The 18,522-nt window shown below is 39.9% G+C and overlaps 1 protein-coding gene across 2 annotated transcripts in view; it reads right to left on the minus strand.

Moving 5' to 3' along the window:
- The window catches only part of CPEB2 (cytoplasmic polyadenylation element binding protein 2), a 76,269-nt gene that overhangs the window by 34,900 nt on the left and 22,847 nt on the right, over positions 1-18,522 (minus strand). For both annotated transcript variants that reach the window (XM_035324288.1, XM_035324287.1), the window contains exons 3-5: positions 17,018-18,522; positions 14,591-14,869; positions 3,700-3,790 (exon numbers count right to left, since the gene is read on the minus strand). In XM_035324288.1, coding sequence (XP_035180179.1) covers positions 3,700-3,790; positions 14,591-14,869; positions 17,018-18,472 — 1,825 coding nt within the window. In that variant the 5' untranslated portion in view covers positions 18,473-18,522. The remainder of the gene's footprint in view (positions 1-3,699; positions 3,791-14,590; positions 14,870-17,017) is intronic.

The raw sequence follows: 18,522 nt of genomic DNA on the forward strand, positions 1-18,522 counted from the left end.
ATAGGTGAGCTGATTAGGAAAAACAAAACTGTTGCAAATTGAGAAAAGTAGCAATACACAAGTAGCCTTACACAAGAGAAGCCATTAAATTACAAGGAAATCACCATCGTCTTTATTAGAACCACGTTTCTAGTAGATACAGTAGATAATAAATCCCAAATCATCTGCTTCTCAATTTGAACACATGTTCTATGAAAAATGTAACCAGTTCTTTTACATTTTTTCCATAAACTCTTTAAGTGCAAATGATTTGGCTTTCTTGCTTCTGACGTTTCTAGAACCCAGGTTTGCTACATCTTGACATCAGGAAGGACTCATATTTGGGGGAAAATAGTTTAAAGAAAAAAAGTAGTACACGTGAATGTTATGTCTGGAAAAGAGTTATACAACTAATATTCCAATATTTTTGTTTAGCCTCCAATATTTTAAGGGTTAATAGAAGAATTAAAAAAGGTATCTAGGAACATTGGTGTAAAACCAAATTAATTTATTTTAATCATTATCATCTTTAACTTCTGTTTGTATTCTATTGATTGGAAAAAGACATGTTAAGTATTGATTGGAAAAAGACACGTTAAGTACATTTTCATAAAACTGATTTTGAGAAAACAGCATGGGGAAGATTAATTTTAATATGATCAGGATTTCTGCTGCAATCACTAGTGAATTCAAGTACACCTCTACCTTGAAAAGCTGTCTTACTGAATGCTAAAAAATCACTCCCTTCGTTTGATCTCTTCTGTAGTTATGACTAAACTTAGTCTAAGTGAAGCTGAAACTATACATCTATAAACAATTTTTGGCAGGCATAAATTTAGCTTTCTGTGAATCATATTTGAAGTAAAGGTTTTTCAAGTTCATGAAAGCAAAAATTGTGAAATCAGACTTCCTTCTGAAATCAGTCTTCAAATGCAAAACTCAAAGCTGTGAGCTAGTACACACAGTGTCTGTTCTGCATTGTGCAAAATCTGAGACAAGATGCTTAGTCATACTCCAGATATTGTAAGCAGCTAAATCTGAAACACGTGCTTAAAATTCCAGGGACTTTCATTTTACTGCTGTGGTCAGATATAAAAGATGCATTGTCTTGGTGTGCTTAGATTTAGTTAAAAACTTGCCATAAAAATATTCTCTAGTTATAAAAATATTCTTCAGTTACAGCAAAGCATGTCATATATTTATAAGAATAAAAAGTAAGAATTAGTAATATTTTTAGTCCTGTGAATTATGCAAGCAGGTTCTTACATAAGTGTCAGATTTGCCGTGGTGAAAAGAAAACCCAGAGGGACTGAAATAACAAAATTAGTGTTTCACGGTTTGTAGAAGAAAAAAGTTAAGCTTGTTAGGAAGTTAAAGAAATGCCAACTAACGGTGACTAAACAGGAGAGGGATAGGGAGGAACTGAAAAGCTATTCTTGGATGTGTTCTCTGCTTCCCACCGTCAGTCAGTAAATTCAATAAGGAACATTTCTCTTGTCTTTTTGCTAATAGTGTAGCCGTTTCAATTGAAATAATAACTTCCAAAGGAAATAAAAAAGATCTTCAACAACCTATTTAAATAACAGCACACAATTATTCCATTTAAATTCAGTTGGTGTGTGCATTGTTCTCTGGCACTCAAACAAAAAAAAAAAAAAAAGAATTTCCTTTGAATTCATCACTATCTATGACTTCCATCTGTTTTAGTTCAAACATAAAACTTAGCAGAATTTTCACTGCGATGGTGAAACTGTTAAAAAAAAAAATAAAGTCTGTCAACTGCAGACTGAAACCATACACTCCCGTCCCTAAAAAGCACAGAAAAACTATGGAACCTTTACTGAGTTTTTGAAAAATGTCTATATATGGACATACTTGACTTCATCGTAAAGCTTTGTCTTGTCTTACTCTCACTGAAAAATTATTATTGGAAAGATATAGTTTTCATGTAGTGCATCGTAGCAAAATATGATGAGATGAATAAAAGTAGGTCATTTCTGTGTTTGCTGTGCCTCTGAGAACTCTTCTGCATTATAAAACCAAAATGAAAACAGCGAGATGGTGGGGAAGCAAAGCAACCACTTGCATTTGTCATGTCAGTGTGCACACAAGTGAAGAAACTGGCTGGTTTTCAGGAACGCGAGAGATGTCACTGGCAGCGTATTATGACAGAGGATCTGCATTCTCTAATTTTCAGCCTAACAACAGTTTTACCTTTTAATATCTATTCTGATTGTAGACTTACTTGCTTTCAGATAACCAAAGAAATGTTAGTCACCACCTGAGTGTGGCAAATTGAAGAAACAATGCTTTGAAACAGGGATGAGCTAACTAGTTACCTTGTCTTTGATGACATGCACTTGCTTTTAGTTCTTAGCAGTCACCACCAGGCTAGCATTCACAGGTTTTGACCTCTGTGTGTTACTTAGTAATGTATTGTTAACACATAGAATGGACAGAAATTGAATTTACTAGTGGACTTTAATGATAAAATTCTTAAAACTGGAATTCATCTTCTGTAGATATTATGAAATAAGAAGTCAGATTAAAGAACATCTATGAAAATTTGATTTCAGCTGCCGATCTAATGAGGAGGAAAAATTAACTAACTAACAAGATGTTACCTACTTACTGCTGCTTTGTAGAAATTTTTAGTTTGGAGAAAAAAAAAAAAAAAACAACAACTTTTGGCTTTACACTGTAAAGCAAACTATTACAGGCTATCTTAATACTGCAGATCTTCCAACTGATTACAAACATTTTTAGAAAAATGAGCAGACTAACAAAGTGTCTTCCACATCAGGAGAGCACAGGCCCTTATGTGCTAATGTAGTATATATTAAGCTTAGAAGTCTCTAGAAATGGAGAACAGAAGGGAGTAAATAACTATACAAAAATATGTGATTTTCTTTGGATTGCTTTAATACTGAGACATAATTCTGCATAGCAATCCTGACGTATTTGGTAGTTTTAAAGCTGGATTACGTTAGTTCAGTTATAATACCACAAATAAAGTAACATTTGATCAGGCCAAATAAAATGGCTTGGGTTCACAGCCACAAAGTTAAATGGTAAAATCCACCTGAGAGTAAGTATGGAAAAACAGAATCCTAAAGAATGACTTACTGCACAGTGAATAGAGGAATTAATACTGAAGTCCACAAATATTTGCTATTTCAACAGAGCCCAGAAGGGTAAGAGGAACCCGCATGCTAAAGTCAAGTGTACTTCTGGACTTCTTCAGACTAACAGAAAATGGACAACTATATGCAGTTATCCTCCATGGGCTTTTTAAAAAAATATTTGAAAGGACAAAAATTGACTTCATCAGAGGACTTAATGTTCTTATCAACTTCTACTGCAAAGAAAGGGATTAAAAAAAGTGTTTTGATTCCCCTCCCACCTTCTCTTGGCTAGCTCCAACAGATCAGTGTGTCTTTACAAACTGAGGTAGAACTTCCTGCAGCAGAAAAGTCAATTACAAATCAACCTATGAATTTCTTGGGGATAGGAAGAAATATCTGTGGAGATACTAAAGCTTAAGTTAAGTTTTAATCAATTGTAAACCAATGTTTTCAGTAAAATACAAATTGACCTTTTATATGAGTTAGTAATTCATTTGCTATTTTAATATGAACCTAGAATCTAAATTAGCAATCACTGTTAATTCAAATATGCAGAATGGATGACCCTTTTTCTTTATTTAGCATAATAACATACCTTTAAGTGGATCATGCTCTGCTCTCATAATGTCAATAAGGGAGTTTTCCAAAGAGTGCATATTCAGACTGTCATACATTCTATTTCGATCCTAAAAGAGAACAAAATCCTTAGTATTGGAATACAAATTCTGTACTTTTTAACAGGAAACTCGATAGGAAGACATAGGTGCCTGCTAAACGCTGCACGCTCAGATACTCCGGATATGGACAGTAATACAAGAGCTTAAAATATTTTAGTTAAGAGTAAGTTTAATAGCATCCAAATATAAAACTAGAGATGCACTACAAAGAACTCTTCTGTATATGCAGATGTGCATCTATATTCTATATATCTCTCTAATACCCTGCTTCCTTCAGAGGATCTGCTCGTATCAGTTCTAAAGATCCACAGCAGAGCTCAACCTTCAGTTGTTTAACGAGCAACTCCAGCCATTAGTCTCTTTCAATTTAATCGCATGCAGAAGTTAAATAGTGAGTAGGCCAGGGAACTACAGGAAGAGAAGAACAGTCACCTCATATGAAAGAAAGCATTTTCTTGGTGCTTTGCTAAGTATCTCGCCTAGGCACTCAGTCCCCTGCTGAGACTGCACTCCCTGGTTTCTGGGTCATTAATCTGAGACTGTTTGCATAAAGACTTGAGTTACAAATGGTCAACGCTAAATGGTTAAAGGTTGCAAAATTAAAATTAAGCTGTGAAAGAAAACCTCACGAAGCTTACTAACAGATTATCAACCTTACAGAGAACATTTTTGCAAGTACTGAGATTAATAAAAAGTTACCATAACACCTTAAAAATATTTTCACTGAAGATAATAGAAGTTATTGTAATAAATCATACATGTTTTCACCAATTTTATGCTTAAGACATTTTCTCCTCCATTTTCTAATGCACCCAAGTTGTACGGACAGGAAAAAAAAAAAAGATTACTTCAAACTTCTTTGGCCTTTCTGGAATACCTTCAGAGACTGAAAATAGTTTGTGTAAAACCTTAATCTCCTCTACTTGCAAGGCTTTCTGGCTGGACTGTATCACACTAAAGGCACGATTACAGGATTTTACTATTATCTCTTCTCTGTTTGCACTGTAGTAACTCAGCAGAGTAGGATGAAATACACCACACCCATCCCATGACCATTAAAATTCATTAAAGCTGAAGCCAGTACATACATAATGGGACAGCAGTTTTCTAACCCACACCTCCCATGCCAGTCCAGCAGAACAGAGATTAATTTCAAAGTACGTCCTACAGCAGGCAGGTACTCCTCATGTATGGGTTATGAAAAAGCAAGCTTTGAAAGAGATGTTTTCTATGAGTCAGAAACCATGACTTGTGAACAGCTCTGCAAAATAAGCCATGATGAAACTAACATTTGACCTTCATCCTTCTTAGAAAGTTTAGTCAATGTGATACAACACTGGGACAAAGAAGGAGAAGCTGTTTTTTTTAAGCTCTCTCCCTCATGGAACACGTAAGAGTAACGGCTTTTCATGGGGTAAACAATCTGCTATGTTGATTTGATTATTTATTTTTGGAAGCCTTTAGATAATTTCAATGAGAAATTAAAAAAATAGGTTTCTCTCATTTCCTGCCATGGCCCAGAGTAAGTGCCACTGACTGAGGTGATGTGGTTTGAATGCCAACAAATCTCCAGTAGTACTTGAGTTCCCAGCAATCTCACTTGGGGACTGCTTCACTTTCATTCAGTTCTCTGACTGTCCTAAGCAGCAGAAGAATGAAACTGAAGTGACTCATCAGCTTCCATGCCCTTGCAGGTTTATTTCTCAATAGCACCTATGAAAAGAAGCTGCTTACCCTAGCAAACTTGCTTTCTATAGAAGGTGTGAGCTGTGACAACACCGCATCTGTTCCCCACTGCCCCTAGCAGATGCATTCAGAAGGTATCTCATAATTTTTAATGAAGTCTTAAATTTGGCTGACTTGAAAAGCCACTTGGTAGGTAGTAAGCGCTCTTGCAAAACCCCATGCTGAGTAAAGAGAAACCAGACTTTGCTACCTTTGTAGCCAATGGGGTAAAAGAACAGGTATTAGTTAAAAAATGGACAAAACTCTGTGTGTGACATTTGATCATTGCCAGCTCACTAGGGAAGATTTTCTTATTTTTTAATCACTGCTCATTCAACATTGAGATAAATGTCCATCTGGGGGTGCCCTGTGCCAGGACATGTAGCAATGGGCACAAACAGGAACACAAGAGGTTCTGAACACCACACCACACTTTGTGCTGTGCAGGTGACTGAGCACTGGCACAGGTTGCCTGGAGAGGCTGTGGGGTCTCCTCCTTGGAGATGCACAAAAGCTGTCTGGACATGGTCCTGGGCATGCTGCTTTGGGCAGCCCTGCTGGAGCGGGGGCTGGAGCAGATGGACTCCTGCCAGCCTCAGCCATGCTGTGAGTCTGTAAGGAGCTGTTAACATACTTTAACCTTGCTTTGCCGAAGCTTTTAAGAAAGGGCTCCAGCACTATAAATCCCTAATAGTGGCTCACTTGATCACAGATCTTATGGGGAAATGGAGAAGTAAAACAATGTGTTTGTGACTCCTTTGTAAACTGCTGCACTGGCTGACATTGTTAATGTAACTTCACCCTGGCACCTCTCCATTTTGCAAGTTTTGTATTGCCAAACTGAAAGGTCGCGTGCTGCTGGAAGCAGCAATAAGCTTTCCCTGTCCTCGACACTTTAGACAGTTCGTTTCTATGAAGCTAGTAAAAGAGTTTTGTTTCTTTGAAGTGTATTACTTTATTTCTGACAGTGAAAACAAATATTTTATATTGCCCTGCACAATATAAAAATTTTGTGAATTTAGGATTTCAACACAGGAACTATACTCTGCTGTCTCAATACCCACGACGCTATCCACTTGTGTGCTTGGCTAACACCAAGGTAATCAGTCCTTCAAACCTTGAAGATCAATTCCAACTCACACTGATGAACTATGTACTGTACTGCAATGCTTTTGGAAATGTAATTACCTCAAAAGGAGCGAGATGTTTTCTGAGTAAAAGCTTCATTTTAAACTTTTGTGCAACTAAGCTTCATAATGCTAAAATGCTGCTTTACGTTCCACAAAAACATACATCATGTTTTTAAAGAGCAGGAGTATAACATATGCAAATATGAAGCTTTCATTTCAAAGCAGAATTTAAGTATGTCAATAATGTAGGTCACATCCACAAAGGTTTCTAGAAAGTTCTGCTGCAGAAAAACGTCCACAGCGCTTTGCAAGGGAACAACACCGTTAGAGCACGTTCAGCTCCAGCAGGGAACCTGCGCTGTGGTTTTCCAGCATCTCTGCAACAAACACGAGAAGTACTCCCACCAAACACGATGGCTTTACAGAGCGTTCCATGCACGTGGAAGCAGAACTACTTCCATATTGTTTAAAGGTTTTTCCAGGTTGTTTTTTTTTAATTGCCTACCAAGCATGCTGACATAAAGAAAGTACAGATTATCACTAACATGAAGGCACCGATACATAAGTGCATGTTACTTTTTTTTAAACCATCCTAACTCCTTAAAAACCCTTTTGCCAAGGATGAATTCCTGTAAAATATTTCACATTTCCCTCACCTCCGTGGCTCATCAGTCATGTACTAAGAAGCAAGCAAACTGTGGCCGTGTCAGAAGGTCCACGTCTCAGTGGAATGTCACAACATTACACGAGCTTTTCCCAGAGCTGGTAAAGTTAACTTCTCCCAAGCACTCCATATGCTCACACTAGCTTTTCCTCTCTTTTTAACCGTAGAAAAATTTGCATCTTGGTTGACCTACCTTCCCAGTGCTGTAATTGCATCTGCATTCCTTCAGGGAAGAACTGAAAATGTTTTTGGTGCAACTGTTCACAGATTCACTGATATACAGCGTTGCTATAAACTGTCACCTCAGAAATTAAGACTATGTAAGCCAGTTCACAGAAAAGCAGTTTTTTTTTTTTTTTTTTTTTTTTTTTTTACCAAAATACACAATACATTAGAAGCATGAAGTATCCTATCTAGAGGATAGGGTTACTGCTAGGGCTTTTTGACAATGCCATACAAAACCACATTTCAAATATATTCCCCCCATATATCTAAATGTGGAACAAATGGCAGGATGGCAGCTTTCTCTGAAGAGCCACTTTCAGCACTAAATTGTTGGATAATTTTTTTTGGCACAGTGTATTTAGGACTTCTAAATATATCCACACAATTTACGCAAAGACTATTCTGCCTAAGCAATTACAGAAACTCAGTGCCAGTCACCTCTCTAAGCTTTTATATCGTCACTTACACAAAAAGCAAATACATACATAGTCAGAAACTATTATTAAATATTAAATACAATTCTCCTAATCTTTACCACAACCTCTAAAATAGATATTCATAGTTAGGCAGCTAAACACCTTTGAATTTTAGGCATATGCATTAAAGAACTGATCTGTAAGACAAGGTAAAAAATTGTAATTCTGACATAGGTATTGAATTCAGAAAACACAAATATGTTTACAATATGTTCCTTTACATGGCCCTTCACATTTGAAAGAAACATAGCACTAACTGATGGGGGCTAAAAACAACTTGCAAGTCATAAAGCTTCTAATCACTTTAGAGTACGGTCTTGACTTGGCTTAGCTTTGACCTTGCCAATCAACTGAATTTTTTAAAAGCTCTCTTAAAAAATCACTTCCCAAATGAAAACTTTAATATTTTTTTCCTTAAAACTGACCTAAATAAAAAATGATCTAAGACTAGAACATGACAGCTGATTTCATAATAAAGCATTCACAGATTTAAAAAGTACCCAAATGCGTTCAGGTGTTCAATGTTAATGTTTGCAGTAATAATCTTAAAATTAGGTATAATAGATGTTCTAAACTATCATCCTTGCCAACATCTAAGCTTCAAGTCATTCTCTTTTTAGTGAAGATACACTATAATCACAAGACCCTTGTTGAAACTGCAACTATCATAGATGAGAAGCCTAAAACATACGACTTACTACAATTTTAGCTCTATAAAAAATGAAGAATAAAGCCTTAAAGTAGATACTTTAAATAGGTTGGTTACTTTACACAGTGTCATTAGTGGTAACGATGAGCTATAGCTTGTGGACATCTGAGAACAGTCAACCTGACAACAAAAAGGGCTTTAAAGTTAAAATTACAAAATTAGCAATGTAAGCCAGCTAAATTGAGCCTAAAATGCACCAAGAACAGTTTCTGTGGCAAAGACACACCTACTTCTCAGCTACATATGTATTTAAAAATGAAAAAAAAAAAAAAAAAACAACCCAACAGCATTTACTGCATCCATACAGGAATACTTCAGCTCAAGAACATACTTTCATGAACTGGCAGCAAACCAGACACATTATGGAGATGATTAAAGGCTTGGCAAGATTGACTTATGAGGCAAGTCTAGGAGGTTTGTGTATGAATAACTTGGACAAAATAACAAAGAACAATAAATTAGACATTTGAAGGGGAAGTTGTCATCCAGAGTTACTGAACCTCCCCCCCCCCAAAAAAAAAACAACAACAACAAAAAAAAACACACAAAAAAACTGTATCTATACAGTCCTGAGTACTGAAATGTAAACGCATCAGGTCATACAGTAAAAGTAGTTCTGGACAAGTCTTAAGGGAGAATGTATTCATTTTAATTTTAGAGAACAAACGCACTTTGGCACAGAGAATGAGGTTAGATATGCTACTTAGCATATACATCACTGGTATAATATCAGAGCTGCTAAATAAATATATATATGTATATTCGATTTTCCTAGCTCTGATTTTGACTTGCATTAATACTGTGCAACTGAAAAATTTTAAGGGGTGAGAATTCCTAGTTCAGAAAAAGTTTTAAAAACATACATAAGTTAAGCCCCCAAAACTTTCAGCTAAGTCATTCCTTTGCATAGCTATGCAGCTGCCAATACTCTTTTTCCAAAAGTCTTGATCCTAAAGTTAGAAGACAGTCAGTAAACTGTTCTCTCTAGTTAGGGATATTCTCAATATGGTCCCCAAAACACAAAGATCTGCTCCTGTGCATAAGTTTTAATCATATTTAATCAGTCCCAGGTAACCAATCTACTGCCTCAGAAATCCTGAAGACACTTTTGTTATAGGCATTACCCTAGTAAAATAAACTGGTAATGCTGTCTTATAAATCAGTGTTTGGACTACACTAATCTGAAGAGCAAGAACTCTGTAGGTAGATACTCCCAAGGCCTTCCATATTTAACCAGAGCAGCAGGACACTTGGCACTTCTGAATAATCAGGCCAGTATTTAAGAGTCTAAATATGGCGTTAAGAATGTAACTTCAGCAACTTAATCTAGAATTAGCTCGTATGTATATCATCCGGAGTAGTCATTTAAGACATGCAAGAACATTTATTAAACCATCTCAAACTGCCCCGCTCAGAATCTGATAATCTGGGTGGAGGTGATTGTAAAACAGAAGCAATGTGACAGCAGCTAAAATTAAATACCTCAAACTGACACCTGCTGTGAAGTACAATTTTAAAATTCATTTTGCTTTGGAAGTATTTTGTTTTCTTGGGTAAATTCCAAAAATATATAGAAAAGGAAAAAAAATGCATTTCTGAGAGTATGTACTGTAGGTACCTTGCCATACAAACACCCAGCTGGAGAGCTGTGCTCAAATGTAGAATAATAAGGCTCAGCATTCAGGACCACAAACATTGCACGTACTGTTTGTTTGAACAAACAGGAAGGACAAATCAAGGTGAAAGACACCCGGACATGCAATATATTTCCTGAATTTAAAAGAAAACACAGAACCTAAATTCATATTAATTTTATTACAATGCTGTATTTTTACTGGAATGAAAATACTTAAACACTGATGTGTATTATTAAACTGTGATAGTAGTTTTATAAGCTTATTTGCACAATATTGAGAAACATTAAGCTTGCAATCAAAATAGGATTAGCAGATAATTATATTTTTTTAATGGTTTATTATTTTCCTCATTCAAGGAATGTAAATGAAAAAAAGAATATACAGAACTGACTTCTGTACTTGCTTTGGCTATGGAAGTGCCCGAAGCACGTTTTGGGGGAAAACCATCATGGATTACAAAAATATTTTTAGCTTTGCACCCTATGCTCAATTGTTTAATTTTTTTTTTTTTTTTTTTTTTTGCTAATGTAGATCAGGAAGTATAGGAGAATATTGCCTAATTTCTTGACATGTAATGTAAGTGCCTGAAATGGAATGCCAGGGGGTGTACGTGGCCCGTGGTGACAGGTATGTTCTTCTAGAGAATTAGATTATCTAAATATGGAGCCTAGATTCTCTTTAAGGAGAAAGAGGCTACTGAATTAAAATGCTTAAGTTAGTGTACACACAGATTTACACAATACCTGACATGATTTCTAATTCTTCCGTAATGATTCCAGCACACAGCAATAATCCCTTCCCTATATGAAGTACCTATAATGGTACAAACAGTGTGGCAGAGCTAAAGCTTTTAGGCATCATTTTATCTTACATTAAGAGCTTTAATCAATGTAGTTTATCTTATCTTAAAGATCTTCAGGGTGTGGGAACATATTACAGTTAGTCACATAAGCAAAACTTGACTATTGGCTTAATTTGTTCATGTTTAAATCAGAGTTGCCAAGATGTTTTAACTACTTTTATTAAAAAATATATAAAAGCAGGAAAAACTCTTGAATTTTGGAAAATTCCCAAGAGATGTCCTTCATAACAGCCATAAGCAAAAGCAGCTTTACTGTCACTAATATCCCACGTGAAGTTGCATTCACAGTGGCCATATGTTTCAGTTTTAGCTATGAAGTACAGAAAATCTGCTTTCATCTCTATAACTAATATACATGGATTAGTTACTCGGTTATCAGTAACACTAACTTGTATTTATTGTCACTGGTATATTAGGTTACTACCAAGAAACATTTTCAACAGAATTCATGTCAATTGTACATTGGGGCCCCTCTATCTATGCAAACACCAGAGAATAAAGAAATCTCAAAGTGATAAGCTTTGAATTTGTATATGATTCCTCTGTAGCTTACTTCTTTTGCATCAGGTACTTGTTCTATGGCAACTGGATGGGCAGCTGACACTGAATGCCACTCAAACTTCTCAAAACCAGAACATTTTCAAAGATGCTTAGCAGAACACTAATGATCTGCAGAAAGTCAGTGAACACCAGCTTTCCAAAGTCTTCATCTGCTAAGCTTGAGCTGGCTAAAAAGCTTTAAAATAGCCAGCTGAAGTTTGAAGGAGAGGTGCTGTGAACCCTGCCATGCAAAATGATGACTGCAGTTAAAACAAAGATGTGTGGTCATGTGGAAAAACATTCTGCAAAACTGCGAATGATGCGGTTGTGTTCAACAGGCATGCAAAGATGCAGTCCCTCTGTGGAAGCTTGAAAGAAATGGGGAACTTTTACATACCCACAAATGCTCTCCCGTAAGACTTTAAATGACAGAAATTTGATGAATATTTGAGTGTCTTCTGAAATAGCTACTGTATCTTTAAGGATCCTCAATCTAAATACCTCAGCCTTTTATGGACTGAGACAAGCACAGTACAAATTAACAGGATGGGTGTTTGACAGCATGAGTCCTGATGAAAAGCACCACGAGCTCTAAACTCTATTTAACTTCTCATTATGACTTCTAAAATTTAGCAGTCATTACAAGGACTCCACCATAACAATAGCATAACTCAAAAAAAAGAACACAAGTTAAGTGTAGAAAATAATTTATGGAAACATCTAATGTTTCCACAATAGCAGTGGGTAACACTGCAAGCCTTCAAATAGGAGTATTTTTACTGATTTCTACAACTATGACTTTATAAACGTAAAATAGATTTAAGTATTGATAGATCTACAACAAATACAGCTAGATAAGCCGGTCAATTTAATCTGTGGCTCTCGTGTTCACAGATGAGACCAAGAACAATGACACATGCTCACCATCCGTGAGACTCTTTAGAAAAACCCAACATGAAAACCTAGTAAATTACATTAATGTTTCTAGAGATGAATTTCAAGTATTTTTTCCTACCCTAGTACACAGGAATGATTTAGATTATAGTTGGAATGCACAAGACTTTTGTTTAGACATAAGAATTAGTTCATCTGTATCAGATGACCACCGCAGAAGCTTCTTGAAGTTTGAAGCACTAGTCATACCTCCTTGTAAAGAGTGTAAGTAAAAATATTCACAACTTGTTCTCAGCTGCATGAGTTCCAGCGTGTACGTCACTGAAGTTTCAACATATGATGGCATTAATATTTTTAACCCAGTTTCTTAGGCTAACATCATCACAAGACATTTCAATGTTTACTTTCAACTCTTCTTGAAGCCTTCTACTGCAAAGCATTACTGATCTGTAATCCGTTTTTCTGAACGGATCAGATTGAATGTGTGAAGAATGGCATCATTTTTTCCATCTTTCTACCTGTGTGAAAATGATTCAACTAAGATATTCCAACTAGCAAGACTACCTAATGAAACAGGTCTTCACAGGACAGGCAAATCCTCTCAAGTTTTCAGGTCTGATGAATATGCTTGGCAGCACAACTTGAGTATTGCCACAAAACACCATTAGTCTCATGAATATTGCAAATATCAGAGCTCACTCAGACAGAGCCAGGACATGGCATCTCATGCCAAATGAATAGAACTCCACCAGCAAGATGGTTAAAAAAAAAACACAAAACCTTGTGGGAACTCAGGTCCCAGAAAGCACCCCTTTGCTGCTATTACAGCCACATTAGGATTAGCTTGCTAATTGATGCAAATACATCTATACGAGCTCAAATATGGTTCCAACAATGACAAATTAAAGTCTGGGTTATTCTGAGTGAAACCTACCAAAACATCTATAATAGCCATATGTGGGGATAAAGAAACATCCTGATTATTTTCCTTCCATATTATTAATATACACTTTTGCTGGAACATGATACCTGAGCATGAGATTGACTCAGGCCGACACAGGCATGAACAAAATTAAAGAATATACAGAATTCATGGACTACGCTGCTATTTTAGAAAAGATGCATTTTAAAATGAGTTGCCCAAGCTGTTCTAAGTAACTTTAACAAAAAAAGCGCAAAAGATATAAATTGTTAGAGTAGCAACTGAGACTGGGATTCAAAATACCATTTCTTGGTAGCAAAAAATTGTGCTAAGGCTAAATGAATACAGACAGGTACGGGAAAAATAACATTTTACCAATAAATAACGGATGATGTCGGAGCTTTGTGACTTACCGAACATTGCATAAAAAGTCACTAGCAAAATTCAGGCAATGAGCCCAGATTCTTAGTACTAAGGCACATCCTGCTGTTTAACACTTCCAGCCAAAAAATAAAAGTTGGTAGAATGTGGAGAAGAAAAAAATAAAATCTCACTAATATGCAAGCATCAGACTAGAATATCAATAAAAGACTAATGTGACAAAGATTCAGAGCCATCTACAAGGGTTTAAGAGCCATTTACAAGAGTTTGTAATAAAATCTGTATACAAGGATAAGTGAACAAAACAAATGTTCAGTTTTAAAATGGATTTATGAGAATATGAGCATTACGATAGGCAGAAAATACTTGCTAGATTAAACATTTTTGCTCCTCTATTGCTGTGTCAATGGCTACATTTCTATCTTTCTCGACAGTCAGTATTCTTCATTAACTGTAAGAATCACATTTTTGAATACAATGAAAACGTTGGGGTTAGTTGCAATTAAATAGTAAAAATTATATACAATTATACAATTTTCAAACCAAGTATCAGGACAGTAACCACTGTTTAATTCCCCTTTAGAGCAAACAAAGGCAAAATGTTACACAAGACTATGAACACACCATTTACATACCATCCTTACCTGCAAGGGAAGGAGAGTATTACTGTTGTTGTCAGTTCGGAAAACATTATCTTCAATCCACGATTTTGGTGTCAGTGATGGAGTGGATCGAGTAAATTTAGGAGGAGCTATGACATTACCAGAAAAGGGCTTCTTCAAAGGAGAGATCTGGTTCATAGTTCCTGGAATTCCCATGTTTCCAGTTCTACGATGGTCTCTGCCATGCATTCCTCCCCAGGATATATTTCCTGTGCTCCAGCCACTACTTTGATTGCTCCAGGGCGACTGCTTCAGAAGAGGCTAAAAAGAAAGATTCATTTATATTATTTTGAAAATACTTGAAATGTTTTCATACTTAACAAAAAAACAAAGAGGAAAACACACCCAAAACCTACCAATCCATCAATATTCAGATTTCTATAATCTTCTCTTTTCTGATATTGTATAAATTCATTACCGAGGCAAAAAAAAGGAAATCTAATATAGAGTCATAAAAAAATTGTAATTCCCACTCTCCTCCCAGAGTCCTTGTGTAACCAACTCAGATTGTTACCCTTTCAGTAACTGGTAGGATTCTTTAGAAGTGCACAATAGACAAATCCTATGGTTAAAAATCATGTTACAGAATGGCTCAGGCTTTAACCACCTAACTGATACATTATTTCATATTACATAGATCTCCAGAAAAAATAACAAAAATTTCAAGGAGGTCATTTTTAAATTATCATTATTAAAAAGAGATCGGTGAGTAGGTATTTAAAAATTAAAATTCAGATGGCAGATTGAATTTTTCTCCCAGTATTGCTGAGTATCACTAAGTATTACCATATAAGAGCAAAGAAGAGAATCTGTTTGAAGAAGCTATCTTAGCATTTCCACATTAAAATGCATTATTCTGAAGCCACGGCTCAAGCATTTCTGGAGTAACGAACAGGACTATCTCTGGAATTCTGCAGCTTACTTTTTTTTAAAAAAAGATTAGTTTCCCTATTTAGAAGCAGTATAAAGGATTTCTGTATCTAACAAGCACACTATTACTATGCTCCTCAATACCACAATGTAGACTGTCTTTAGAGCAAAGACCTCGCAAGGTGACAAGTTTTTATTCCTAAAGCACAACTCGTGCTAAAACCTGACCTACAGCGGTTGTCCGTACTACCAAGAGGTGGACCCACTGAGCCTGACTGACAGCGAAGAACATTTATCTTCAGTGCTCTAAAATCCAACTGTTCTTGGAAAGGCCTTTTCTCAAGCGTACAATTGGGGTGCGTGTGAGGGGAGCATATTCTAAATTCAGTACTTTTATCTCAAAGCTTAGCTGCAAGCAGTCCTCAGCTTGTAATTTCAGTAACTTAAAAAATTAAAGCATGTTGATACGTTATGCAGTAGATAAAACATTATAACGCCCTCTCCCCTGAGAAAACAAACAAAAAAAACTCTAAAGACATTTTTTGGTCAAGTAATCAGGCAAGCATCCCATTCTATATAATTATAGATAATTATGTTGTAAAACTTGAATACTTTGGTTGGAATTTTGGGAGAGGCCAGCCCCGTATTGTGAAACAAACCTTCAGAGATAATGCCAAACGTTAACAAGCCTCTAATATTGCTAGTTATACTGTCACGGGCACCGCTTCTGTTTACCTACAACTTGTAACAGAGAGAAAATTCCTGTCCACCTCAGCGTTAGAGAATGGCTTTGGAATTTCTCTGAGGAGGGCATTAGCTGCTCCGACAAACAGCTCCCTGTCACGACACCTCCAAGTCAGACCTCAAAGGGGCACACATGAAAGGAGATTTCAGTTTTGAAATTATCAAAATAAATGCCGTACCCAGCCGGCTGCACCGCCTAAAACTGACACGAGGCAATGCCTGAATTAAGGAAAAATGAAGATGAGGCCTGTCCAACCTAGGCCTTTCATAAACGGGTGGACGGTGAGCCCAAGAGGTGGCCGTGGCGCGCTGGCAGGCACCGGCACCCGTCGGCTGCCCTCCCGCCCCTCACCACCCCTACTTCGTCCTCAACTTCCATTTTAGCACTGTTGGGGACTGTTGGAGCGCTTCAGGAAGATCTGCGGAGGAACCGCAGCAACCTGAAACACTGTATTGCGCTTGGATACAAATCCGAGCGATTTCGGGCAAAAGCCAAGAGGTGTCAGCCGGGGTGACACCTCCCCACAAGCCGCGAGGGGCTGTGGGGTCGGCGAGCACCACGGGCTCCATTTGACAAGGGTGAGGCGACAAGGAGCCTCGACGAAAAAACAAAAACAAAAAAACACCTCTCCTCCCGTCCCCAAAACAAAACGGGGTCCGCGAGAGCCGAGGAGGGGCCGTCAGCCCCAGCCCCTCCACCTGCCGCGGCCACCCGTCGCCCCTCTGCCCGCCTCGCGTGCCCGTCTCCGGGCGTCCCCCGCTCGGAGCCGGGCTCCCCGCCGCCGCCCCCGGTACCTGGTGGTGGTTGTAGGAGTTTCTCTGCTGCAGGAAGGCGGCGGCGGCGGCCGCCGCCTGGTGTTGGTGCTGGAGCTGGGGGCTCACAGGGGATCTCCGGTTCTGCTGCTGCTGCTGTTGTTGCTGCTGCTGCTGAGGTAAATTCATCTGCGGCGGCGGCGGGGGGGCGGCGGCCGAGAAGGGGCTGCTGAAGGGCCCGGCGCACGGGTTGTGAGGAGACACCGGCGAGAAGCTCTGGAAGAAAGCGGGGTTGATCGATGACGGGATCCCCGGGTAGAAGCTGGTCTCGGACTCCGGGCTCGGCGGCGGCATGGCGCTGATCTGCCCGCCGCCGCCGCTGGACGCCGGAGGCTGCTGCGTCTGCTGCGGAGGCGGCGACGAGGTCTGCACCGACCAGGGGGTGCCGAAGCCGGGCAGCGGCGGAGGAGGAGGGGAAGCCGCCGAGGAGGAGCCGCCCCCGCTCTGGTGATGGGGGCTGGGGATCTCCGGGCTCTGCAGGCTGCTGAAGCCAGAGCCCAGCCCGCCGGGCAGGAGGTTCCCGGGGCTGCCCAGCAAGTGGCTGTTCGGGGGGGACTCCATGGGGGGCGGCTTGGCTTTCGCCTGCAGGCGAGGAGGAGACGGCGGCGGCGGCGGATTCAGGCAGGAGGAGGCGGCGGCCACCCCCACATTGGGGTCGGCGGCCACCGGTGCCGGCGGGCAGGAAGGGGCGAGCCGCTCGGAGCCCCCCCGGTGCTCGGCCGGGCTGAGGGGCCGGTGGCGCGGGTAGTCCCCGGGCGGCGGCGGCGGCTCCGGGGGGTGACCGCCGAGGAGCTGGAGCTGCTGCTGCTGTTGCCTGTGCTCCTGCTGCTGGTACTTGTCAGTGGGGTGGCTGAACTGCTGCTGCTGCTGCGGGGGGTGGTGATGATAGTCTGGGGGGTGGTGGTTATTCAGGGGGTGGCTGCTGCCGAGCTGGGCTGGGCTGCTGAGCGGCGGCGGCTGCTGCTGCTGCTTAAACTCTTTCCTCTTCTGGCTCAGCTGAGGAGGCGGCGGCTGCTGCTGCGGTTGCTGCTTGTTTAAATCCTGGTGGGGGCTGAGACTGGGTTTAAAGTCAGAGGAGGGGTGGCCGGGAGGGGGGTGTCCTGATGCGGGGCTGCTGCCCAGCCTCTCGCCGCCCGGCTGCTGCTGCCGCTGCTGCTGTGTCACCCCCAGGAGCAGCTCATCCTGCATGGCGCGGGGATGCGCAGCGGCGGCCGCCGACGGGAACGGCGAGGGCGGCGGCACACCGGACACGCCGCCGCTGGAGGAACCGGTTGCGGTGGGTGAGAAGGGGCAGGAGGAGGAGGAAGAAGAGGAGGAGGAACGAGAGGCGGCTGCCGGGGAGGGGAAGGACCCCGCGTAGCCAGCGCCTCCTACACCCCACGGCGGGCTGGGGCTGCGGCTGGGGGCCGCTGCCGGCGGCAGGCTGCGGTCCCCCATGGGCCGACAGGGGCTGCCCCGGCACAGCGGGCGAGGACACCCCGGCCGGC

The sequence above is a fragment of the Oxyura jamaicensis genome, chromosome 4 (genome assembly GCF_011077185.1).
Source record: "Oxyura jamaicensis isolate SHBP4307 breed ruddy duck chromosome 4, BPBGC_Ojam_1.0, whole genome shotgun sequence".
Lineage (NCBI taxonomy): Eukaryota > Metazoa > Chordata > Aves > Anseriformes > Anatidae > Oxyura > Oxyura jamaicensis.